This window comes from Lissotriton helveticus, chromosome 2_1, assembly GCF_964261635.1.
Source record: "Lissotriton helveticus chromosome 2_1, aLisHel1.1, whole genome shotgun sequence".
Classification (NCBI taxonomy): domain Eukaryota; kingdom Metazoa; phylum Chordata; class Amphibia; order Caudata; family Salamandridae; genus Lissotriton; species Lissotriton helveticus.
The window spans coordinates 1,652,101,781-1,652,128,245 of record NC_136059.1 but is presented as its reverse complement, the minus strand read 5'-3'; the positions used below and the strand labels follow the sequence as shown (position 1 = coordinate 1,652,128,245).

Here is a 26,465-nt window from a genome sequence, read left to right as displayed (position 1 = left end):
GCATAGAGCATTCGAAAATTATTTGGTAGCAATAGACAGGAAAGCTTATGATGCAGAAAGAAAAAAAGCGATTAAGTTTAGTTTATTAGGCACTGCTGGTCAGGAAACTTTTGATAGTTTGCCTGGTATGAGAATGCACCAAGACAATTCATTTCATTGGATGAGAACCAGGAAAAGGTGAAGCAATGGATATAAGAAGGTTTCTGAAGAACTAAACGTTATGGTTGGGAGGCAGAGATTTAGTATGTGCAAACAACTGGATAATGAAACTGTAGAGGAGTACATTGCACGTCTCAGAGTATTAACAACTAAATGTGAATGCAATGAGATGGTGGACAGATATATATCCATAGGATACATTTGTATTGTCACTCAAAGAAGCTACAAGAAAGACTGTTGGCATGCAAAAACCCTACATTGCAAAAGGAATCAAAATATCCCTTATTTCATCTAAACGTTTAAGATCTGAATGTACACAGTCTACTAATGATTTTTCATTACAGGAGAAAAAGAAGAGTGATAACAGATCTGCCCAAAAATCTTAGAGTTGGTAAGGGTATACATTCAAAATGTTTTGTTTCTTACAGGTGTGGTTCATGGAGTCACAATGCAGACTTTCAAGGATGCTCTGCTGTTGGTAAGAAATGTATAAAATGCCAGAAGTATGGTGGTTTTGCATCAGTATGCAAAAACGTTAAAGGCACTACTTATCCAAGAGTTAAGAGTTAGCAATGTGGGAGAATTTGATGAAGAAATGTGTTCAAATATAGTTTCAACAGTTGATGAGTTGATGAGTCTACTGGTGGGATGAAAGCACCATTAGGTATAGTAGAAATAGGATCTGTAGAGTCAAAGATAATGGCGGATTCAGGTTCACCTATAACTATCTTGTCTGACAAAACATATTTTGAGTTTTGATTGCATATTAAATTACAAACTACAGACCTAAATCCAAAGGCATTTGGAGAATTTGACATAGAAATGCTGGGATATTTTGAGGATACATTAAAATTTAAAGGAAGATCTAATAAAACAAAAATGTATGTAGCAGAAAGAGGAAGGAACATTGTTGGCTGGAAGGATTTAGGTAGACTGGGGATTATTTTAAAACCAGGTCATCAGAACCTTTTGTGCTAGGTGAAATTCCAGTATCTTATGTGTCTGAAATAAAAGAACAGTTAGGTTTGGATTGTGTATTATCTGACAACCAAGCAGTTTTAGAAAATCGTATTGGTTTCTTAAAGGCTTTTGAGCATGTTGTTAACCTAAAAAACAATGTAATTCCTGTAGAACACAAGGTAAGACTAGTTCCACTTTCAGTAAGGAATTGAGTGAAGCCGTTATTAGACAAGTTATGTAAAGAAGGAGTAATAGAAGCCACAAATTCCTCAAAATGGGTTTCCACTATCGGCGATATTAGGTTGTGTGCTGACTTGAGATCATTGAAAAAATATATTGTTGTGGACTGTCACCCCCTGCCCAAAATCCAGAAGATGGTAGCTGGATCAAGATTTTATTCATTAATCGATGTCAAGTCAGCCTATCAGTTAAGTTATCCATTGAATCACGTGACTACGCTACTTTTGTAACTCCTTTTGGAGCATTTAGATATGTAGGATTACCATTTGGGCTCGCTTCAGCTGCAAGCATCTTTCAGAAATTGATGGATGTAATTTTTAAAGATTTTAAAGGGGTTGAGAAATTTCAAGATGATATACTGGTACATGGTAGTACTATACAGGAATATAATGGCATTTTAAATACAGTTCTTGCAATTAAAAAAATAGAGTTATGACCGTTTCAAAGGAAAAATGCTAATTTTTGAAAAGTGAGATTGACTTTTTAGGCCACAAGCTTACTCCTGAAGTTATAAAGCCCAAAGAAGATTTGTAAGGGCAATAACAGAGGCACCTACACCAAACGACAAGGAAACACTCAAGTCATTTATGGGCTTGAGTGAATATTATTCATGCTTTATTTTTGGTGATGCTGACAAGGTAAAACAAATGCGAAAATTATTGAGAACAGGAGAAAAGTTTGAGTGGGGAGTTGAACAAGATGTAGCATTTAAATCTATTGTGCTTTTGCTTTTAATTATTATTTTTAATAGAAAATGTTTTATGACTATACCTTTGTATAAAATGGATGATATTTTGTTTTTATGAAATGTGAATAAAATGTATAATATCAATTTTGTGATAAATCAATATACTGGCTTAAATCAACCTAACCTCTATTATTTGAGCATTACCTCTTGTCTTACCACTCATATATTCCTGAATTTTGTTATAACTATGCATGTTTAAGTAAGAAAGAAACATGATCCATACTGATTAGTTCCCCTGTAAATTTGTTACTGTGTGGTGCGCTTTAAACCTGATCATACCCCCCAAACCTGATCATACCCCCCAGCTGCCCATTAAACGCAGTGATAGAAGGGCTGTATATTGCAATCCGATCTATAATCCACAACCAGGAAAAGGGAAAATCTTTTATTTTTTTGTTGACTATAAACTCATTCCCTTTTTGCCATAAAGGGTGACTCCCGAATTATTTTGTATTGTTACAAGAATTGAAATCTACCAAAATAGCTATTGTAACAGCACATGCTTTACATCCTTATTATTCTGAGGGAATAAATATTGTCACTGTTGACACTAGTGCTGTTGGCATAGAATCAATATTCACACAAAAAAGGAGGGCAGGAATACACAGTTGCATTCATGTCCAGAAAGTCGAGGAATGCAAAATTGTTCTACAGCACTATCGAAACAGAATCCTTAGACTGTGTATGGGCGGTTGAAAACTTGAAAATGTATCTTTGGGTCAAATATTTTGATTTATTAATGGCAAAGCTGCAGGAATTACATTTTCAGATAAAACATATATCTGGACGGCTAAATTGCCGCGCCGACTGCTTGTCCAGGCTTCCTGTGTCTGATCGTGCTACCGGTAGTTTAGAAGATACTGAGTGCGTTGTGGCACCTATCGAAGCAATCTCACTTTGTGAGGGTACTTTTTCTGAAAATGAATGGTTTCAAACGTAGGAAGAGGACAAAATATTACAAAATGTTATGGATTACATGACAGTTAAATGGCCAACTATAAGAAATATAGATAAAAATGTAAAGAGTTTTCACCAAGTGTCTGAGGAGTTAACAATAGAAAATGGTTAGTTATTGAAAAAATTATTTGTTTATTCCACCTCATCAGTTAAGGAAAACATGAATTGATTTAGCACACAAGGGACATCCTGGTTCCACTGCAACTAAAACCTTTCGCAAAGTTATTACTGGGGGCCAGGTATGGATACAGAAGTGAATTTATATCTGGATTTACGTGCACAATGTGTAAAAGCAGACAAGAATTGGAAAACCTGAAAAAATTAAATGCAAATGGTTGTAATTCCAGAGGTATCTTAGTCTAAAATTGCCATTGATTTTTCAATTCTTTTTAACATTTTTGGAGAGCAAATAAATATTTCTAGTTGTAGTAACAGATTACTACAGTAAGTGGCTCTAGTATGAATTTCTACATAATATTAACATTGATTATGTCAGATTTTTAAAATAGAATTTTTGCAATTGTGGGATTACCTGATATTTTAGTATCTGACAATGGCACACAAATGGTCTTACATGAAAGGACTAAATGTAATTTTTAAAAGCCTTGGGAATAAAACAAGAGAAAACACCCCTATATTTTCCAAAATCTAATGGTCAGGTAGAAAGTGTTAACAGATTTCTGAAAGAAGAAGTCCATTTAGATATTGCATCACAACTTCCTGTATGTGAATTTTTTATAAGACAAAGTAAATAGTTACAATAACACCGTAAATGAAGTAACAGTTTTCACGCCCTTCTTTTTGATGAGGTGTGGAAAAGCCAATACCAAGCATATGCCTAAATTCGGAATGCTGTATAAAGATTCAAAATACTGCAAGAAAATTGATGATAACAAACTCAAGATTCACCAGAGAATTGTGGACAAACAACTTTTAGCCAAGTGCTATAACAATGAGCGTCATAGAGCAAAAAATAACATCTTTAATAAAAGGGACTGGGTTATAGTAAAAAACCTTTTAAAGTTCAAAAAGAAGAATCAACATTCACTTTTCCTTATTGTGTGGATGAGGTTTCTAAAGGAGCTGTAAATCCTAAAGATAAAGGTTGGTGGAATAAGAGTCAGGTCGTGAAACTTAAGCCAGGGCAAAATGAAATTTTAAAAACCCTGATTATGAATCTCTTGCTGAAACGAATTGATAGCGGCCAGGGTGCCTGACTCCGGACCACGGGGCTTACGGTTCAATCCCCGGTGCCGGCGGCAGGTCAGCCCAGCACCATGTGACTCTGGGCAATAGCTCGCTTAATCTTCCCGAGGGCCCCCAGCGCTGGGAAACCACTTCGGAGGTAGTTGTGGCTTTACAAAATTCAAGGTTATTATTTACAAAATTCAAGGTTATTATTTACAAAAATCAAGGTTATTATTTACAAAATTCAAGGTAAAAGGTTACTAGTTCTGAAGATACTCCTCCGTGTACCAGTGGTAATATGTGTTTTGCTAGCGATAATACTGATAAGGATAGTAACACAACGGAAAATTGCAGTACTTAGGATAACAAACTAGGTCAAGGAAGTAAAAACTCAGGAGAAGAAATAAATATACCCAGACCCAATTTCACATTTGTCAAACATAATTTGTTAGAAGCCGTTAATGAGGGTGCCTCTACCTCATCAGGCAGGTTCTCAAAAGAGCCTAAGAGGTTTGAAGATTAAGTAGTATTTTATTAAATCCATTTTCTTTTACGAAAGGGAGACGTTGTATATATGTATATATTGTGTAATGTTCATTTCTCTGTATATCGAGTGTTTCACAACAAACTTGTGTGTACCTTAAGAGTTAACATGTTACCATGCAAACTTTATGATGCAACTTATAATATGTTCATTTACTAGTAATATGAGATTATAGAACGTTTAAGCCAAATTACTCGTTGGCAGAACTACAACCTCTTGTTTTCCTGTCACCAGCGTGCAAGCATTTGGATTGCTACTAGGTTAATAAACCCTTATTAACATACTCTGGTGTAATGGTGAATTCAATCATAACACAGTAATTTGACTAAGGACAGTCCCAAGATCACCATGTTGGCCCCAAAGAGGGTCTAAGGTCTATCAAAGGAAAAGGAAAAACTCCAGGCAACAAACCTCAGTATCTGCACTGTGCCTGGGTTCCACCAGAGATACATGCACACCAGCCTGCTCCAGGTGAGTACAGTTCTATCTGTATCTAACTTGGGAATTCACATTTTTTGGTCCAAGTTACATCATCCAGCATATTGTCCCCTGGGTTTGGGAATCCAGAAGAGAGGCAGCCATCTTGTTCTGTTTCAGTTTGGAATGGTGCAGGTGAACTGACATTGGAGATGGAGTGGTTCAGAGATTGAGAATATTAGCAGTACCAGACAGATTAAAGCAGAAAGTTCAGAATGTTCTGACTTTAGGGCATGAAGCACACATTGGTATAAATCCAATGTAAAGAAAGATTAAGGTAGGGTTTTGGTGGATGGGTAGAGACAAATGTGTTGAGCAAATGTATTGGGGGTCAGGGGGTGTGGTTTGTTCTTAGAGTATGTAATTACAAAGGGCAGAAATGTATCCAGAGTTGACTTAAATATCCCCAGGAAAAAGTTGGGCTATGTGTTCTTTAGATCATTTTGCTACATTAGGCAGGGTTCTGAAATGTACTGTTGTTACTATTTAGTATCAAGTGCAGATGCCAGAGGTGACATTTGAACATGTAGGGTGTAAGTGTTTTTTCAGAAGAGATGTCTTTTTAGGAAGGACATCCATCAGAATCTGATACAGTCAAAGACGTGCAATTATTTTGAAGACACACAAAGGAGAAGGTAATCAAACTTATTATTGAGCATACAGAAATGCAGTGTCTTTTCTACCTATGTATGTAATAACTAGCAGCCCGTCTCGACGTTGTCCGGGTATGAAATAGAATGCGTGTATTCAGATATGGTCATTCGCGTGTTCCTCCGCTTGAGGCCCAGCTGCAGCCCTGGTTGATGTTAGCAGGCGCGTGTCCCCCCGCTTGAGGCCCAGCTGCAGCTCTGGTTCATGTTAGCAGGCGCATGTAATTAGTGTAGTGATCCACCGCCTGAGCCCGGCTACAGCCCTGGCTGATGTTAGCAGGCGCGTGTAATTTGGTTTAATGTGATAGTTCAGTAACAGCGCGCAAAAGAGGCTGCAGTAATTGTCCCCGGAGACACGCTCAGTCGCGTGTGCCCCCGCTTGAGGGCCAGCGGCGACCGTCTAACAATTAGAATTGTGTGAGTCTTGAATGATTGTTTCCCGCTGTTCTTATTTTTTTATGACCCACACCGACGCTCTTCGGTCCCAAGTGCTTTTTAGACGCACCCAGGCCAAGCCACACACTGCGTTCGGCCCTTTCAGACGCAACCAGGCCAAGGCACACACTGCATTCGGCACCCCCAGTATGTGTGAAACAACGGGCAGTCCCCAAGGGAGTCTTGCGAATGGTTACTTACCACGCTTCGAGGTGAATGCTTTGTGACGCCCCCAGCACACGGCCACAGCAGACGATCTGATTAATGTACGACCCAGATGGCATGAAGTGCGGAACATAGCACACGCCCCCAGCGTTTGTCATGCCCCCAGCGTACCCCTTGATGCGGCGCAATTGCGTAATTGGCGCTTCACATGGCAGGAAGGGCGGAAACACGGCCACAGCGCGGACACACGCCCACAACACTTGTCACGGCCCCAGCGTGTCACGACCCCAACGTGCCCCTTGATGCGGCGCAATTACGACTCACATGGCATGAAGGGCGGAACGTACCACACGCCCCCAGCGTTTGTCACGCCCCCAGCACACGCCAACAGCAGAACGCAGACACGCCCACAAGGAACTACTTTGCTGGCATGGTTCTTTTACCTTTTAAATGTATATGGTGGCCGTCTGCATAGCCTATGTCCTTCTGCTGCAACTGCCCTTTCCAATGCTGTATTTGGTGTTGTGATTGGTGCTGTCGTTACTGAGATTACCCGCCTCAAAGGTTTGGGAATGGTGGTCCACGAACATCAAGTGCACTGCTATTGGAGGTAAAGGACACTGTTCCTGTGGGTGGAGCGGACCAGAACTAATCATCTTGGGGCTGTCATTTTAAAAGCACGATGTCACCTGTGAACCTGCCCACAAAGACTCTTGGCGCTGACGAAGGCATATGAGATGCCGAAATGCATTCGCCTAACGGAGTATCATGTTATGGAATAAAAATCTGGTGATCCTCCTGCTTATCCCCACTGTGATGTGATATATATATATATATATATACACATACATACACACACCCCTCGGTTCCTTTTCGCCAGAATTTGCAGGGTTCTCTCGCCGGTTTGTAAATCCCCGTGGCAGAACCACGCCGCATTTAAATCCACAACCAATTCCCCCAGCTGGGAGAAAAACGAGACGAACATGTGTTTGTCTTCACTTATGTGCTTTTTTTATTTAATCCTCACAGCATGGAATTTCTCAAGCAGGCAGGCACAAATCTACGCGTTTCGGGATAGCATATCCCTTGTTCACGATCAATTTGGCTCCAGGCTCTCAGTCTCAATATAGTAAGTCACATTATTACATAATTTCCTGTTTGATGTTATTTTGGCCCTCGGCCTTCTGGATGATGTAGTTTTTTGCAATTTTTTTAATACTTTTTTTATCCGTCTGCATAGCCTCTGTCTTTCTGCTGCAACTGCCCTTTCCAACGCTGTATTGGGTGTTGTGATTAGTGCTGTGGTTACTGAGGTTACCCGCCTCAAAGGTTTGGGCTCTCTCTTTATAATATTAGTATGGATGGATAGATGTATATGTCATTCTAAAAGAATTAGTCAACTTCAATATCTGGTACAATTCTGACAATAGAAAATGTAGTAGAAATAGAAATGTAAACATTTTTACCTTGTGACACTTGGAGGACAGGTGACTAATCTCAAGCTAGTCCCAAAGCCTTATTCTGATAGGGATAAACTGTGCACAGGTCTAGCAAATAAAAGCTTCAAACATGCTCAAGTCAAAAGGACAAGCTTTGCTTTGTTTTTCTATGTTCTTGTAGGGCCATGACTCAAGAGGAGCCCAATGCTTGTCTGCAGAACCACTGTTGATTTAATTCTCATTTTCCAGTTAGTAAAGACAACATTTTTCTCCAAAGCACATGTATTTTAAGGTCAGAGGTTTTATTGCTCCATTTTGCAGTCTCTACTTACAGCGTTGTCGCAGTCTGTGGCACTTTCAGGCTTACACGTACATTTACAAAATCTCAAACTCAGAGCTCTATTCCATTGTATGCTAAGTATGATTTTATTATAGTGGTTTCATCAGAACGTAACATCAAAAAACTACGTTGTAAAACAAATTGTGCATGTGCAAGTTGATGGAAAAAGGAGCTCACCATGCTTTCCCCTGGAGATGTCGACATACTGGCAAAGTCTGGGGTGAGTTATAGTTTTCAGGATCTGAAACCTCCCCAGAATCTTGATGGAGTTTGGTGTCAGTGGAAGGCCATTGCTTCCACAAACGTCATGCGGCAGCGCTGAGGCAAAGAAGGTGAAGGCTCCCATCTCAGCATCCTTCAAGGGAAACATGGCTTCAGGCATCTTCCTTTTAAACTTTCTGGTTGGGGGAAAAACAAATAAAGGAACACTTTTTTCAGTACTCTTAGAATTTCAATCTAAATGAAAATGTTAAACAAAATGGAAAGGATGCAGCTTTCATGAAGTCTAAACCATAAAACGTCAACAAAGGGAGAAATTGAGAAAAACCAATTCTCTACCATTTCTTAATTGTAAATCATTTACAAAATGTTCCTTTTTTATTAGTTGATAGGTTATGTACCAGTATGACTTCCATGCAATCCACTTTGGAAATTATTTGTTCAGAAAAGAATCCATTTTGAAAAAACATTTGATTACATGAAAAAGTTCTGTTACGGTATGGGTATCTGTAGGCACCAAGCAGACTAAAATGAAGACCTAAAATTGGCATGCCTAACAGCACACGAGTTCTGAGCAAAATCAAGCTGCACATTTTGCTCCTGACAATACCTATTATCCTCGTGAATGCGATGTCAGTTTCTTGAGATTTAGCCATCAGAGAACTCGGATGATAGACTCACTTTCTTCCCAGGTATTTCTACCCCCCTCATCTACTCATGAAAATATGAAGAAAATAGGATCTGTAACCAGAAACCATCCTTTTTAGGTCTCGCTGGTGTTAGCAGCGTGAAGCGCTGCATCCAGCGAAAGACCTATTGTTGTCGACTTGCCGGGAATGTAGCACAGGGGATGGGTGCGCGCTTTCCCTCGGCGATTTCACCTCGTGGACGCGCACATCTCCTATCCTACATTCCCAGCAAGCCCGCCTCTCTAAATCACGAGCGCGCACACACACACACACAGCCACACTCACGCATGCACACACACACACACACGCCCGCACACACACACGCAGGCGCGCACACACACGGTAGTAGTGAGCAGTTTCAACCACTTAAACAGTTGCTGTGGGAATGCAGATATGGCTCTGCATCACTTTGTGACTCCAAGGACTGATGGAAGCAATTGAACAGTGCGCAATATAACGAAGACCCGCAAAATCACCGAAAGGACACAGTGCATACAGGGATCACTTACAGGCGTTTTTTCCCAAAGGTAGCGCGGGTGCATACAGCTGAATACCTAAACTAAGCATGCGCACAGTCGGGAATCAGCAGATACGGCAGGCACGAAAGGTGCAGCGAAGAAACTTCTCAAAAGCGTTGTATATGCTAAGAGCCATCAAGAGGGTACAAACTCCGCCGGTGGGAACTGTTGGAGCACGAGCACACCAGGACGCGACTCGCGTAAATGCCAGAGACCATTGCACATGTGCGCCATTATCCCGCGGGCTACAAACGCATGCGCCTTCCGCAGGCCCAATCCACCCAACCAGTACCTCACATTGATGGCGCAGTAGTACTCCGATAAGCCTCTTGCTCCTCTCACTTGCATACTCACCCGTTTTTTAGATCCACCTCCACAATCTTGCCATAACCTTCAAAGAAGCGCTCGACATCGCGCTCTCGGGCCTGGTAGCTGAGGCGTCCAATATAGACGCGAGGCATTCCGTGACGATCCAGGTTGACAGCAAGCTCAGCCGGTCACTACCGGGTCTCACACACGGTCCGGTGACGGTCGTCTGACTACCGATGACCGACATTCAGCTGTTACCAGCGCGATGCCTAGCCAGCGTCCTCACCGCTCCTCGCGCTTCGACGTCCGTCCAACGGTGTACGTGTGACGTCACTGGCACAAATGCTACGTCGCAACGTCACGTTGAAGGTGTAGTCCAACGTCTGCAGTTGGTGAGACGCAAAAATACTAGAGTGCGATCGTATGATAGAGATGCCCATGTTGGGAGCCATTCTTCTTTCTTCCCAAACTGGCGTTAACTAGTACTTATTGACTCATGTAATGTTGTACAGATGTATGCACTCAGTACTAGAAAACGAAGGCGCTAAAAGGAAACTCCGGGACAACTTAACGAAATGGAAGGCTGTAATATTCCTTCACCGAACGCACTAGTGAGTGGGCATAATCTTTTAGGTCGAAGCCTACCTGACAGCTGTTGTCTTGCTAACCATTTCTTTTGGGCATTCAGAAAGCATCCCATTGCCAACCATTGGCTTTTAGGTTTGTGTGTTTTTTGCAGATTTATATAGCGCGCACTCGACCCGAAGGTACTGGAGCGCTTTACATGAGCACCGGTTACGTTACACAAGGACACACATTAATTAAAAAAAAAAATTGGGTGGGTAGGCACATGTTAAGAACTCCAGATGCATTAGATTAGTTGAAGAGAGTTCTTTAATTGAATAAGCCAACACTAGCTCCTACACAGGTTGGAGCGTAAACAGTTCCAGTCAGTTTAGTGATCAGCTGTCAACTGTCATCCTGACTGTTAACGGCTGGTGTGAGGTACTGGGTTTTTCAGAACCGGTACCGAACCGGTAACCCAGTGGTGTCAGGGTACACACCCAAAGACCGAGTACTTTCCTGATTTAGACCACAGAAACTCAGAGTCTTCTAGGTGAAGTCAAGGATCGATTTTATTGGCTGAAACCAAGTAACAGGTCCTAGAAGTACAACAACACGGGATGTATATTCTCAGGAGACTGCTCAATCTTACAAAGCCAGGCTTCTCTTTTTATACAAAATATTGTGCTTTAGGCAAACATTCTTCGAATTTTAGTATACCATTCACATGTTCCCTTTACAAAGAAAAAGCAGAGTCATGATGACAAGCCCACATTTAGTTTGTCCAGCCCACAACAAATTACCCGGCAAGGCCCAGCATTTCCATCAGATACCGGTGGACCCCCAATAAAAACGGGCACCTCCCCATCATAAAGCAAGTGAGAGAGAAAAGAGCAGGGACAGGTGTGAGCAAGATTCGGCGGGGTGTGTGTGCGATGAAAAGGGTTTATGGCCTGTTGTGCCTTGATGCTATCTTGTTCGGCCACTGGGAGAGGAACTGACCAAACAGGTTCGGCCTGAGGCAAAGGTTTCAGCTTGCCCAGGTCAGAGAAAAGTCAATCAAGGTGTACGTGTCCTTTGATATCGAATTTAGCTGTATTATAAGCCTATGTCAGGGCAACCCACAAAATGGCTGCCGTACACAAAATGGAAGCCAAGGGTTCAAGACGAAAATGACGATTTCGAGGTGAAATCGTCACTCGAATATGACGAAAATGCCTGTACATAGTGTACTAGCCATTTTCGGTCTTTTGATATAAAAATCGTCATGCTACGACAAAGTTTTATTCACGAGTCCAGAATTTTCAGAACTACAAACCCTCCTTTTGCCCTTACATAGGCAATTTAACCTAATCTCATGCTAATCTGAGTCCAGGTCTATATTCCTAAAGTCATTGAGATGTTGCTGTAACATCATTCTAGTACTTAGCTCGTCTCTTGATACAGGTTTCCTTACACATGATGTAGCACAGAGGCCACATATTGCAGGAGCACACTGCACGCACAGACAGAACAGGAAAAGAATGGTTAAGACCATCCCAATGACCATCAGAATTTTCCATCCCCAGGTGGATATCAGTTCCCAGAACCATCCCATTAAAGACCAATCTCCTTTATCCACATGAATAGATTCGGAAATCTTATGCAGTTTAGAGATGGCCTGGTACACTGTTGGAGTGTTATCTGGAATGAAAACACAGCAACTCGATTGGATCAATCTACATACCCCACCTCGGTCTGCAAGTATGACATCTAATGCGACCCTGTTCTGAAGGGTCATAAGACGATCCGACTGGAGCTCAGCAGTCAAGTTACTAAGGGCACCAGCAGTTTCAATTACGGTGGACTCAACCACCCTTGTCAATTGCCTTATGTTCCTGCTGTTAACCATGGGTCCCCAGAACGGCAGAAAACCCTTTCCGAAGTCCCCAAATTCTTGTCCTGCAGTGTCTTCTTCGCTGAAGACATCTCTAACTATCCTTGTCTTGTGGTAATCTGCCACCGCTGTGTAGGTGGGAGGCAGCAGGAACGAAACAAAACATGTGCCCGAAAAGTCAGGGGGCAACCATGTATAGGCTCTTTCATGGCAGATGAAACGGGTACCCTTAGCTGCTAAGAACGGAGGGGAAGTCTGAGATGCAAAAACATATGTTTCAGTGCAGATGCTTTTCCCTAGGTGAGCTCTGGGATTCTTGCCAGTACCTTGCAGACACAGGTGACCCTGATGGGGTACAATCCAAATCGGGGAAGATCTCTTAGCTTGCTGTTTCTCACTCAGAGTAGCTCCATATCTGGTTACGTTCCATCCTATGTATACTAGTGTCTCATCTCTAGGGATAGTCTCGTAGGAAATATCTTCCTTAATCATGTCTACTATACCCTTGACTAGAGCACTATTCTTAGGATTGTCTTCCACAGAACGTAGGGGGTAGACTTCATGTGCATAGATGAACATTGTTCTGTATGCCCACACAGAACCATTGTGGCTGAAAGGCAGGACCAGATAAGGGATACCTTTATCCGTTGTGTGAGGCATAAGACCACACACCCAACAGTTAGTGTTCATTACTAGTTGGTGTTGGTGCAAAAGCTGAACAAAGGAGTTATTAATAAACTCTAATCTCCTAGCTGATTTGTGTTCAGGAAGGGATTGAAAAGAATGTGAGGAAACAGTGGAAGGAGGAGGTATAGGCGATGTAGTGGGTGCAAATGTTACTCGAAAAGAGAATAAAACATAACTTATTAAAAATATCATCACACTGAATAACATGAAAATGCACAATATCAAAAAGCTTTTCTTTGTCATTATTTTACGTATTCGGTTTTTAAAGTTCACAGTTTTGGCAGATCTCTCCATGTCGAAAAACTCCATCCTCTCTAAAGTGCTGCCCGCGATGGGAGGTTGTTTCTGCTAAGGAATGCTTCTGTCAGTCTAGGGCAACTCCCTTGGACCAACCAGAACTGTCGACCTAACGTCGTCAGCTGCACCCCAAAGACTTTGGGCAATCGCGGCCCTAGCAGCGGAACCCGGATGGCGGTTCGAAAAACAAAAATAAGCAAGTTTCTCAGATGGGAGAGCTGCACTTTTCAAAAATAGTAGGGAAAAAAGAATTTATTTGTCCATAGGTCTCGGCCTCAAATTATAGCGCTTTTTCCCAGGTACTGTCTGGTCCTGAAACAGGAATTCAGGCTCTGTAGTGTCCAATCGAATTGACGGTGATACAGCTGGTTGCAAAATTTTATCACTCTCTTGTTCAGTAAGTGTTCCTTTTACACGTGCATCACTGAAAGGCAGAAAACGTGGCACAGTTTCAGTCTCTGAGTCGGCGACACCCTCCTGGACCCACCGGTCATATGGCAGAGGCAGAGGGATCCGCTTGCAGTGGATCCCGTGGATCCAGTTTTTCTTCCCCTCCACTCGAACAGCTGATCTTGTGGAAAGAAGAACGAGGTGCGGTCTGGTCCACCTTGGCTGGTCGTTCTTGGTTCGCTGGAAATTCTTCACGAGAATCCAAGATCCAGGGTCGATCGGATGACCTGGAGTTTCAGAGACCGGAGGCAGGGTGTCATGGACCTGTTGGTGTAAAACACGCAATTTAGCCGTCAATTTGTACAAATAATCAAGCAAAACAGGGTGTTCTATTTCACTGAACTTAGTGGGCCTTGGCACTCCCCATATGTTGGCCGGGCGGCCAAAGACAATTTCATATGGACTAAGTCCCACTCGCGAATGCACAGTCATTCTGGTGTATAGGAGTGCTAAGGGTAGAGCGTCAGGCCATTTAAGACCAGAACTCGCTTGAATTTTGGCTAGTTTTAACTTAAGTGTGCCATTATAACATTCTACTAGTCCAGCTGATTGGGGGTGATTTGCAGCGTGAAACTTCTGATGAATGCCTAGCCCTTCACATACTTTCTTCATCACTCGACCCACAAATTCACTTCCATTGTCACTCCAGACCATTCTAGGCATTCCGAACCTGGGGAAGAACTCTTTCACAAGGGCTTTAGCTGTGGATAAGGCAGTGTTGTCTTTTAGGGGACAGGCTTCCACCCATCTTGAAAAGGCACAAACAACAACGAGTACATATTTTAAATTGTTGCACCTCTCCATGTGGATGAAATCTAGCTGCAAAACCTCGAACGGATACGTAGGAGGTGCAAAATGACCAGCTGGAGTTGGGGTTCCCCTACCAGGATTGTGTTTCAGACACACCATGCAATTCTGGACCACATTCTCTGCACACTTGGGAATTCCTGAATTTTGCCATACTGGAGCCAACAACTTGCAAATCCCTTTCACGCTGATATGAGCCATTCCATGAGCCATTGTAACCACTGCAAGCACATACGCATCGGGTAACAACCATCTCTGATGCTCTGACAATTCAACCCAACAACCATTTGCATTCATTTTACCCGTACTTTCTCTCCACATGTTCAACTCTTTCTATGTAGCCTCAGCTTGAATAGACTTCACACTCTCTATCGTGTCTTCACACATTCCAACATCACCAACCCATCTTGCAGGGCCTGCAACATACATTCGGCTCATTACATTCCTTGCAGTTTCTTTCGCGATTTCGTCAGCAAATGCATTTCCACGACCAACATCGTCACCTTCTTGTGAGCACTACATTTCACAATCGCCACTTGCAGAGGCAAGGTCAGTGATTCAAGAAGCTCATTCACCAACTGACCATGCTGAATCTTAGCTCCATGCGAAGTCAGGAACTCACGTTCTTTCCACAATCGTCCAAAACTGTGAGCCACACCAAATGCATACTGACTGTCGGTATAGACAGTCACTTTCATTCCTTTTGACAACACACATGCTCTCGTGAGTTCAATCAATTCTGCTGCTTGAGCTGAATTATGTGGAATACGTGCAGCTTCAACAATTGTATGCAAAGTCGTGACAGCATATGCAAAGTCGTATCACCATTCGGGAGCTTGAAGCATGAACCATCCACCCATAATGTACCATCACAATTTGCAAGAGGAGTGTCCTGGAGGTCTATTCTCCCTTTTCTTTCTTCTTCTGTTCTAAGAAAACAATCATGCTGTTCTGAAGCATCTAGTTCCTCTACAATTGGTAACAACGTAGCTAGGTTGAGTGTGTTGCATCTTTTTATGTGCACATGACTTGCTAACAAGGTTAATTCGTAACCTGACAATCGAGCACTAGTTAAGTGCTGTGTCTAGGTTCTGTTCAACAACGTGTCCACTGCATGTGGAACCATCACGACTAACATATTATTCATCACTAGACCAGCAGACTGTCGAATAGAAACAGCTGCTGCCGCTGTTGCTCTTAAACAACTCGGCAATGCTTTAGCTACCGGATCCAAAGTCGACGAAAAATATGCACATGGACGCTGCTTGTCTCCAAACAACTGAGTCAACACTGATAATGCACAACCCTCTTTCCCATGGACATACAATGTAAAGGGCTTACTGTAGTTGGGGGTACCCAACACAGGAGCCGAACATAATGCTGTGCGCAATTCAGAAAAACTTTTCTGACACTCTTCAGACCAAGGAATGGGATTGGGTGTATCTTTACACGTTAATGCCACCAAAGGTTTGGCTAATAACGAAAAATTTGGTATCCATTGCCTGCAATATGATGTAATGCCCAAGAAAGCACGCACTTCTCTCTGTGTTCTTGGCACACTCAATTTCGCTATTGCCTGAATTCTTTCTGGGGTCAGTTTCCTTCCCTCCTTCGATAAGAGATGACCTAAGTAGGTCACTTCTTGTCGACAATATTGCAATTTTGAGAGAGACACTTTGTGATGCAAATCACACAAATGACGCAACAATGACAACGTGGCTTCTTTACAGATTTCCTCAGTATCTGCAGCAACAAGCAAATCATCCACATACTGAATAAGGGTAGCACCTTCAGGTAAAACAATTGTATCAAGCTGTGTCTTTAGAGCTTGACTATATATTGATGGACTTTCACAGTAGCCCTGTGGAGCGCGTTTAGAGCGGAAGCTTCGTCCTCCTAAACTGAAGCCAAAAATATCCCTACTCTCCTCAGCAATCGGGATGCTGAAGAAAGCATTCTTCAAGTCAATCACCGAAAACCAGGTGGCAGAAGCTGGAATCATAGTCAATAGGGCAGTAATGTCGGGGACAACTGGAAATTGTGGCACAACTATTTTATTCACCTCTCTAAGATCAATCACGAATCTGTAAACAGGTGGCTGGGAAGGGTCAGTTCGCTTCAAAACAGGCAGAACAGGACTATTGCAAACATTGCCTCTTGTCTCTTCAATCACATCTTTTTCAATCAGATCGTAAATGATCGCTAACAACGCTTTTTCACCTTCACTAGAGATTTTGTATTGGGGAATTCGTGGCATTTTAACATTGGCTTTCAATGTTACAACATATGGTGGTATTTCCAAAAGACCCACATCATTAGGACCAGTAGCCCAAAGAATATTAGGGAGAGATGACAATTCTGTTGAAAGTTTGTCTCTTGACAAATACATTGGAGAAACCACTTTCTTACTCAGTGTAAGTTGTACTCCAGAAGGAGAACAGTACAAAGTCGCATACAATCTTTTCAGCAAATCTAATCCTAGCAAGTTTTCACCACAACCTGTTGTCAGAATAAGGGGTGCTTCGAATTCACAAGGTCCAACAGAAAGGGACAAAGGGTCAGAAATCGGATTTCTAACTGGGGCGCCAGAAAAACCTACAGAAACATTCATTTCGCCAGACAAAGGTGCGCCAGGGAGTTTGGAGTGCATAATAGAACTCTTTGTAGCACCAGTATCCAACAGAAAAGGCTCTGACACACCTGATGTAATCACCTCAACGTATGGTCCACTCTGATCTACTGGAACTGAAACAACTCCCTCTCCTTGTCTAAGGCTGTCCTAGCAATCATTATCGTCCATATTCTCATCTTCTGCATAGTAATCATCAGTATAGTACTGAGCTGTCCCACCAGACGCGTTATTCTGCTGATCAAACCTATTCATAGAATTTTGAGGTGGAAGAGACTGTGTGTTCTGGGGGAAATGTCCACGTCCTCTACCTCTAGATGCTTGTTGAACACCTCGACCTCTTACACCAGAAGCACCATTTGCACGCTGTAATAAAATAGGACAACTATACTTGAAATGACCCTCTTCCTTACAATATGAACACTGATTGGGGCCTACAGGGACACGTGGTTGAGTATACTCGACTCTTTGCGAGTTCCTCTGATACTGTTGAGGCTGCTGATAGTTATTCTGATAGTTATTCTGAGCACCACTATTTTGACCACCACGTGGCGGATATGCTTGCTGTAACAAAACCTTCGTTTTCAACTCTTTAGTTTTCTTTTCTGCTCTATCTTTCTCATCTTTGTCTCGATTTTCGTAATATTGTGCAGTAGCCAATATCTGTGCTGAAGAGGAAACTGCCCATGAACTCTCTGAATCTTTCAACTTTTTGCACAACTCGGGAAGCAGATTGTGCACGAATTTATCGACGAACAATCGCTGACCACCTTCTGTGCTCATATCTGGACCACTGTGGTCGACAAAAGTCTCTTCAAACCTGGTGAAGAAATCTGAGACCGTTTCATCTTTCTTCTGCTTACATGCAGACAATTTATCCCAATTTACTCGCATGGGAAGCATTAAAGTCTTCATGTAATTAATATTCCTACCAGGGAGGTCTGCTACTAAAGGCTCGGGTTTAGCACCACCAACTTGTCGGTCATCTGCAGCAGCAATATTAGCCCATGCGTCACCTAACTCCTGATCATGATCTGCATGACAAATCTTTCCCCACAAAGGCTGTGGAACAACATTCCCAAACAACATGTCTATATCCGCTAAATTCATGATACATGACCCAGCAGTCTGTGACAACTCCTTGTAATACCCTGCAGGATTTTTACGGGGATCAGGCAATGTTTGCTTAAGGGCCAAAACTTCAGCTTGCTTCCAAGGAACATGTACCCATACACGTTGAAAATGTGCTGGCACAGGTGGTGGAACATTACCAGGACCAGCTGCTACTGCTTCCTTCCATACCGGAGGAACTTCTCTCATGGGATTATTGTCTTCCCTTCTTTTTACCAGAAGAATCAAATTCAAACAACGACTTAGAAACACCTTCAGTCCTAAGCGACAACAACGTCGCAACTGCTTTCCTAACATCTGAACCCACAATTGTGCCTTTTGAAAACTCAAAACGTACATGGCTCAACTCGGGCGGATTAGAGTCCAAGTCATTTTCCTCTAAATCTTCACATAGAAAAACACACGTTTTCTCAAAAACGTATCTCTGCTTTGATGCTTCCCAATGGGTGAAGACATCCATAACACATTCTAAATCATATTTTTCCGGGTCAGCAACCCATTTATGTGCCAAATAATTCAACGTTTCTTTCTCCCTAGAATCAGGCTGTTGACTACGCAACTGTTTGTGCTCTGTGTCAGGAGTTACACTCGTTGCACTAAAGAGAGGATGCAAAAAATTAGCGACAGTACTAGCCACTCTCTGACGAACAGAAGGAGAAGTCGATGAAAAGACAAGAGGGAAAGCAGGGTGAGACGAGGCAGATGCAGAGGCAGTGTCAGGAGAAGTACCAGGAGTGGTAGTCGATATAGTAGTCAAAGTTGCAGGAAGTAAAGGAGGAGCAGATGTAAAAGTCGGTGGCCCTTGAGGAGGCTGCACCGGAGGAGCAGGAGCCAGCTGAAGAGTAGCTGGTGGGTGCTGTGGAGGAGCAGGAGGCAATGCAATCACAAGTTGCGCAACTAAAGGTTGCGGAGGTGCCGTAGCATTTTGCGCATAGGGGGGTGGCGAACTTAACAAATGCGCCATTAACGGATCTTTTTCAAGCTCTTTTGCTGCATCTTGCTGAAGAGGCGGCAAAACTGGATAGCATTTATCTATAACCATTTTACGTTGCCTGTGCAACTGCTCACTCATCTGTTCTTCTTCATTATCTTTAAACTGCATAGCAGCTTGCATTATCGAAATACCCCTTTCTCTCTTATTTTTCTTCGCTAATTTAATTCCCTTCTGTTTGGCTTCCTTACGCCATAGGCGGAAAGAGTCAAACATCGCCGGCCGGGCTTTCTTCTTAAAAAGTTTAACTTCGAGGTTATCTAAGATTTCTGTATCAAAGCTACCATATTGGGGCCATTTTAAAACACCATCTTTTCTGGTGTATTTGATCCACACTTCATTATATGTGATGGGACCTACGCCATGTTTTACATATAATTCATAAGTTGGAGTTCCAATCGGAGGAACCGGACACGAGTCCTCCAATCGGGAATCCCTATTATTACAACCAAGACAAAACAAATTTCCAAGTCTGCTAAGACCAGGCATCTTCACTCTCTAGTCTAGCTTCAAACTTCAAAGGATTATCGATTACGATATTTCTCGTGAATACACGAGTCCTTTGGCTTTGGCACTTGCAAGTTCCAAACAAAGTGATCCCAAGGGGATACCCAAGACTAAGACCAACTAAGGACTGGGAGACGCTCCACTTATACTTAACTGAGATATCGATGACGTCACCAGAAGACTCGTCTATCGTTTCGCTCTACCAAACTTCAAGGGTCCAAATCAGGGCGATAGCCAGGGCAGCAGTCCTTTGTAGCCGTCGGGAAGCGGGGAACCTCGCAGCAAAGACTTTCGGACCACGTCGACATGCAGGGGTCGATGAAGTGGTTGGCCTTCCTCCAGAATTTTCACACGAAGCTCCTCACGAACCTCTGGCTGGACCGGTACCGCTGGTATCGCCCGAGTTGGGCGCCAACTGAGGTACTGGGTTTTTCAGAACCGGTACCGAACCGGTAACCCAGTGGTGTCAGGGTACACACCCAAAGACCTTGTGTACTTTCCTGATTTAGACCACAGAAACTCAGAGTCTTCTAGGTGAAGTCAAGGATCAATTTTATTGGCTGCAACCAAGTAACAGGTCCTAGAAGTACAACAACACAGGATGCATATTCTCAGGAGACTGCTCAATCTTACAAAGCCAGGCTTCTCTTTTTATACAAAATATTGTGCTTTAGGCAAACATTCTTCGAATTTTAGTATACCATTCACATGTTCCCATTACAAAGAAAAAGCAGAGTCATGATGACAAGCCCACATTTAGTTTGTCCAGCCCACAACAAATTACCCGGCAAGGCCCAGCATTTCCATCAGATACCGGTGGACCCCCAATAAAAACGGGCACCTCCCCATCATAAAGCAAGTGAGAGAGAAAAGAGCAGGGACAGGTGTGAGCAAGATTCGACGGGGTGTGTGTGCGATGAAAAGGGTTTAGGGCCTGTTGTGCCTTGATGCTATCTTGTTCGGCCACTGGGAGAGGAACTGACCAAACAGGTTCGGCCTGAGGCAAAGGTTTCAGCTTGCCCAGGTCAGAGAAAAGTCAATCAAGGTGTACGTGTCCTTTGATATCGAATTTAGCTGTATTATAAGCCTATGTCAGGGCAACCCACAAAATGGCTGCCATACACAAAATGGAAGCCAAGGGTTCAAGACGAAAATGACGATTTTGAGGTGAAATCGTCACTCGAATATGACGAAAATGCTTGTACATAGTGTACTAGCCATTTTCGGTCTTTTGATATAAAAATCGTCATGCTACGACGAAGTTTTATTCACGAGTCCAGAATTTTCAGAACTACAGGTGACCTCACCTGTGGTATGGTGTCCGCACAGGGACACTACCAAGCATATGCTGAACGGTGTCCTGGAAGGGACACATGCCTACGATCATTACACATCTCCCTTCCTAAGGAAGAGAAAGAGAGAGAGAGGAGAAGAGGAACAAAGGGTGAACTATTCGCAAATGTCGTCTTTTAGTTTTGCAGGTTGTCCCAACAACCTTCCTGCTCTGCTTCTACTAATAGGTTGTGATGCGTCGCGTACAGGCGTAGGTGGTAACATGTGTCTAACTCTCTCTGCACCGATCTGATTTGGTCAAATGTTCTCTGGCGCGGAGATGTGTCGCGAGTTGTTGCTTCCTGTCGGGGTTGATGGTGCAGGCCACTCATAGAATCGTAGTCTGAAGAACAGGGTTGAGCTGCGTTGCTCTTGGGTGTCTCAGGAGGGTCTCTTGTAAACTTCGTGGGCAAGGTGGCTTCCAGGTTTTCAATGGGATGTCTATAGGCAGAGAAGTGCCATACCTTACCGTCGCTTAAGAGTGCGGGATTACAGTACACTTCACATACTGTCAGGAGGGCGGTGTATCTATCCTGACTCTTCCCTATGTGGCCCCTCTTCTTTACCTTGACAATGTCTACTGCCTTGAGTTCCACATGTTTGCACCCATTCTTGTTTGACATTGGACTGCCTCTTTACTGCGTGTCCCCAGGTGGCCTTTCCTAGACTCCTTTACGATTCTTGGCCATACAAGGGCTGCTGCGTTACTTTAGGTTGTTTCATGGCACTACGCTTACTTTAAGCTGCCCCTGCAGCACTGCCAATGGCTGTTACTCTCACAATGCTGCATATCTAGCCAGCCCCTGGGTAATGCTCCCTCACTCTGTTACCAGAGTGCTACAGATGAGGATGCTTCTATGTTAGGCTGTTCAGGATAACTTCACTCAATGCTACACAGTTCCACACCACATAATTCAACAAACTGCATAATTCAAATCAACAACATAATTACACAATACATACATCCAATCCACACCACAGAATTCCACATCATGCAACAAAATTCAACAGCACACCACATAATTAAACTCCACCACATGCCACTCCACAACACACCACTCCACAACACATAATAACCATCCACATAAGTGCATTCATGACGCACACTCCACATAATTCCCGTACACTCAATACTACAGAATTGCTATCCACATAAGTCTACTGTGCACCATGCCACATATTTCACTCCACACCATTCCATGCCACACAGTTCCACAACTAACATCCACCACCACCACCACCACCACCACCACGTCCACCACCACAACGTCCACCACCACTACGTCCACCACCACTGCGTCCACCACCACCGCGTCCACCACCACCGCGTCCACCACCACCGCGTCCACCACCACCGCGTCCACCACCACCGCGTCCACCACCACCGCGTCCATCACCAACACCACGTCCACCATGTTGTAGCAGGGTTTCTGTTCTCCCACAGAACTGTGCACAGAGGATTGGAACCTCAGCGAATTAGGGTGACCCAAAACTCACCTTAGTACCCAAAAAACCCCTTACCGAGCTAGCTACAGTGTCTCATTGGTCATAACAAATTCCCAATGTTTAGACACACCAGAACATGAGCTTACAATACCTCAGGTTACGTGGAACACATAAGCACTCTTTCGTTATACAATCATTTCAAACCAGAACGTGGAGTAAAGAAGAACACGTGAACATTTGAAATATTTATTTACTAATGCCGTCTTCTCAGGCGCAGTATCTTAGATAATACAAGGAAACATATTATCAAAAGCAAAGTTATCAGCATAGTTACTAGTCCATAAAAAGCGAATGGTGACAGCATGTTAACATGCTGTAAATGAATAAGGGTTAACAACACTTATTTCTCACCCTCCCTAACTCGCATGTTCAACAACCATGAACAACCTTATAAGTATAAAAAACTGCAGTAATCAAATCAAAATATAAAAAATGTCACAAGCACTCAAGCCAATAGGACTGGGAGGAGAAAAATGCAACAAAAAAAATGGGGCATCATCATAAACCAATGAGGGTCCTCAAGGCAAGACCGAATATGCAAAATATGCAGCAACAGTCTCCAACAGGAAATCACCGTCTTCATCCGAAAACAGTTCAGCCATCCAATTCAAAAGAGGAAAAGAACAAACGTGTTCACCCAATACGGGAGCCTCTATTACCATCAGAGGACAACTCGGTGGGTTTTCAAGATAGCTCAGTGCCAAGAAATCTTGCGCCGCTGTAAGAATGTTCCAAGGACCCATTAGTCCATGCATCGCTGCTAAGGCCATAATCCTGTCGCCAGTACAAACCAACTCGTGAGTAACGATGGGACTCCTCAGCTGATTAAAGTCGATTTCAGGAGAAACCGGTCCGCAGAGACACAAATCAATGGCCCAATCAAAGTCACAGCTTAGGCAATGAAATACAGGCTGGACACAGGTGAAGTAGGAAAATCGAAACGATAATCCATATGCCGTGCTTAAAATCGCAAGCGGCAGCGTGCCATAATATTCAAGCATTCGGTCCCGAAACAGCGGTAGGAGGGGCTGGGCTGCTCCTTCCACACGTGGGGCATCCATATTTAAGGAAGCAAACAACCACTAGAACGGCAGCCGCTAGTGCCAGGATAACCGGGAATCCACCAAATAAACTCGAAAAAATGGAATGGAAGAAAGCAGGGATGACTCCAAAGATTTTTTCAAATGAAGTTACAAGACCACTGCTAACAGATTTTAAAAAATGCGCCAGCCCATTTGTGGAGGACGCGTTGAAGATAGAATGTACCATCTCGCTGAAATGTAACGGTAAATCAGTATTTAAAAGGGCCTGAACTTCTGTCCGCGTATTAGCTATGTGAAGAACGAAAGTTTCCCTAGCCGAACTCAAGGCCACTTCTTTCTGGGACAATAGAGCCCTTATTCTGCTCATGCCGCTGAATTCTGCTTTCAAGGTTGGGATGCGTGGCCATATGGAAACCTCCCTATTTTCATGTGTGGGTGGGTACAGGACATTTCTGCAGCAAACGACACGCTCAGTTACAGTTACCACATAAGCTACACCCTTAATTAACCCGCAACAATCTTCATTATTTAAAAGTAAATAACTTCCGTTCCCAAGTAAGGTAAAAGTCGGGGTGATTGCAGGAACTGGAGTCCCTCTTAAAACACAGGCCAAGTTCGGCCGGTCTTGGTTACAGGAACCGTGCAATTGTATATGCCTACACATTAGCGAATGGTCTGGTGTTTCTGTACACTCCTCCCCATTCAGATAAACTTCCTGTCCGTCTTTCAAACATCTATAAGTGAAAGGAAGGGACCAGACTTCATGGAGAAATGCACTACCTAAGGGCTCATAGCGACCTATGGCAACATATCGCATACAATTTGTAAATTTATACAGTGCAAAAGGCAAAGTTATTAAGCCGTGGATAAGCCACGTTGCATCGTTGGCCTCTGCCACCGAAAAAGGCAAGGACTCCAATCTCTCAATATGTAACATAGAAAATGAAGCATCTCGCATGGAAAGCAAGCGCTGCTTGTCAGTCAAATTAAAGGGGGCAAAGACAGAAGAAACATTCATGTAGCTCCATGGCACCTTGCCAGTTTTCAACAATACAGACACTTCATTATGCACAATATCCACTACAGAAGACACAATATTATCACAATATTATCCAACGTGTAAATGCGGGAAGAAAGCATGTTAATACTATTATCTACCACAGCAAGCACATTTTCTAAATTCGCCTGATCTATAGCTCTAAGGCGTGTCGCAGCCTCAATCTGTGATGTCTTCCAGATTTCATTGTAAACAGCATATATCCATCTTTTTGATCTACCACTAGCCGGGCCCTTTATGAAATCATTTAAATCCACATCATCATTCAGCTTTGCAAGATGTAATTTAACTGCAGACAATGTGGAATGTTTCAGCCAATTCTGACACAATTTGCCAACAGAGTAAGTTGTGACAGAATGCTCAGTTTCAAAACGTGGATCAGGTCTGACCTGTGTAAAGCCATCAGATAAACCCAGAAAACGGTGCTGGCATGATTCTGCACTTCTGTGCCACACTAGCCAACCTTTTGGATCCAAACTGGATATGTTAAAGGACGAATTCAGCAATAGGGTTTGCAAGTCCCTAATAGAAAACTGAGTATAATTACTCCAGCCAGAATATTCTTCTAACTCTGGGATGGTTGGAGAATTCAATTTTTTAGAAGTAGCCAATCCAAAGCACGTCGTTTGTGAAATAGAGGAATTCAAAAACAACATTTGATTCGGGATGAGACAAGCACGATGCAAAGCCTCAGCGCCTTGTACCTGCCAACTCTTAGAACCACAAACAGATTTTAAGTCAATATATTCTTTCCATAATTCATAGCCGCCAATAGCTAGCTGATCAAGAAAGCACTTCGAATACAACAATTTAGTATCGGTAAGTCTAACCTTGGACATAGGCTTCTGTGTCATTTTAAAATAAAAGGACTCGGGATTAGACTGATTGAAGTCAGTAAAATAAGTGTACTTCTTTAAATAAGTACTTGAACTGCCTTGTTTAGGAGCTGGGCAATGCTCCCATTGTGTATAATTTACAGTATTCCTTCGTGATGCTGTTTTATGTAAGAAGTGATTGCCAAAATGTTGAAAGCAAAACAAATCACCATAATTAGCAGATTCTAAGTACAAATCTTCCGCATCAAAGGCAGCATAGTATTTCAAATCAGAAAACAAAGACTCTACGGCCTGAACATCCCAATCATCAGAACGAATGTTTTGTTTCACAACATCCCCCATGTTAACCCTAAGCACATTGGGGACATTTACAACCTCGGTAGGGCCATGAATTTGAAACCTAACGGCATCCCACACAATTCCATCAAGGACAGGCCAAGCAGTGATGTTAACAAATGTCAAGTCTCTTTTCAATCTGTGTGCAGAATGCGATGAGGAAAGGGGGGCCAAAGTTCCATTTAGATGTCGGATGCATGTTCTTTCTTCGACATAGTGTCCATTCATAAGTCGAAAAAAATAAAACACAAACCCAATTGACATGAAAAGGTAAATTGAAAAAAGCACCAGCCAAATATATGTCCAAGGGGGAATCAAAAAGTGTTTTTTAAACAAGCTGGCATAAACTGCAAAACGTGAGGGTGTCTTAGAGGCATTG

At 42.9% G+C, this 26,465-nt stretch overlaps 1 protein-coding gene across 1 annotated transcript in view; it reads right to left on the bottom strand.

Annotated features, from left to right (window-relative positions):
- TBCK (TBC1 domain containing kinase) overlaps positions 1-26,465 on the bottom strand; it is a 1,465,497-nt gene that overhangs the window by 1,321,790 nt on the left and 117,242 nt on the right. Inside the window, exon 2 of the mRNA XM_078676605.1 lies at positions 8,480-8,700. Coding sequence (XP_078532731.1) covers positions 8,480-8,684 — 205 coding nt within the window. The 5' untranslated portion in view covers positions 8,685-8,700. The remainder of the gene's footprint in view (positions 1-8,479; positions 8,701-26,465) is intronic.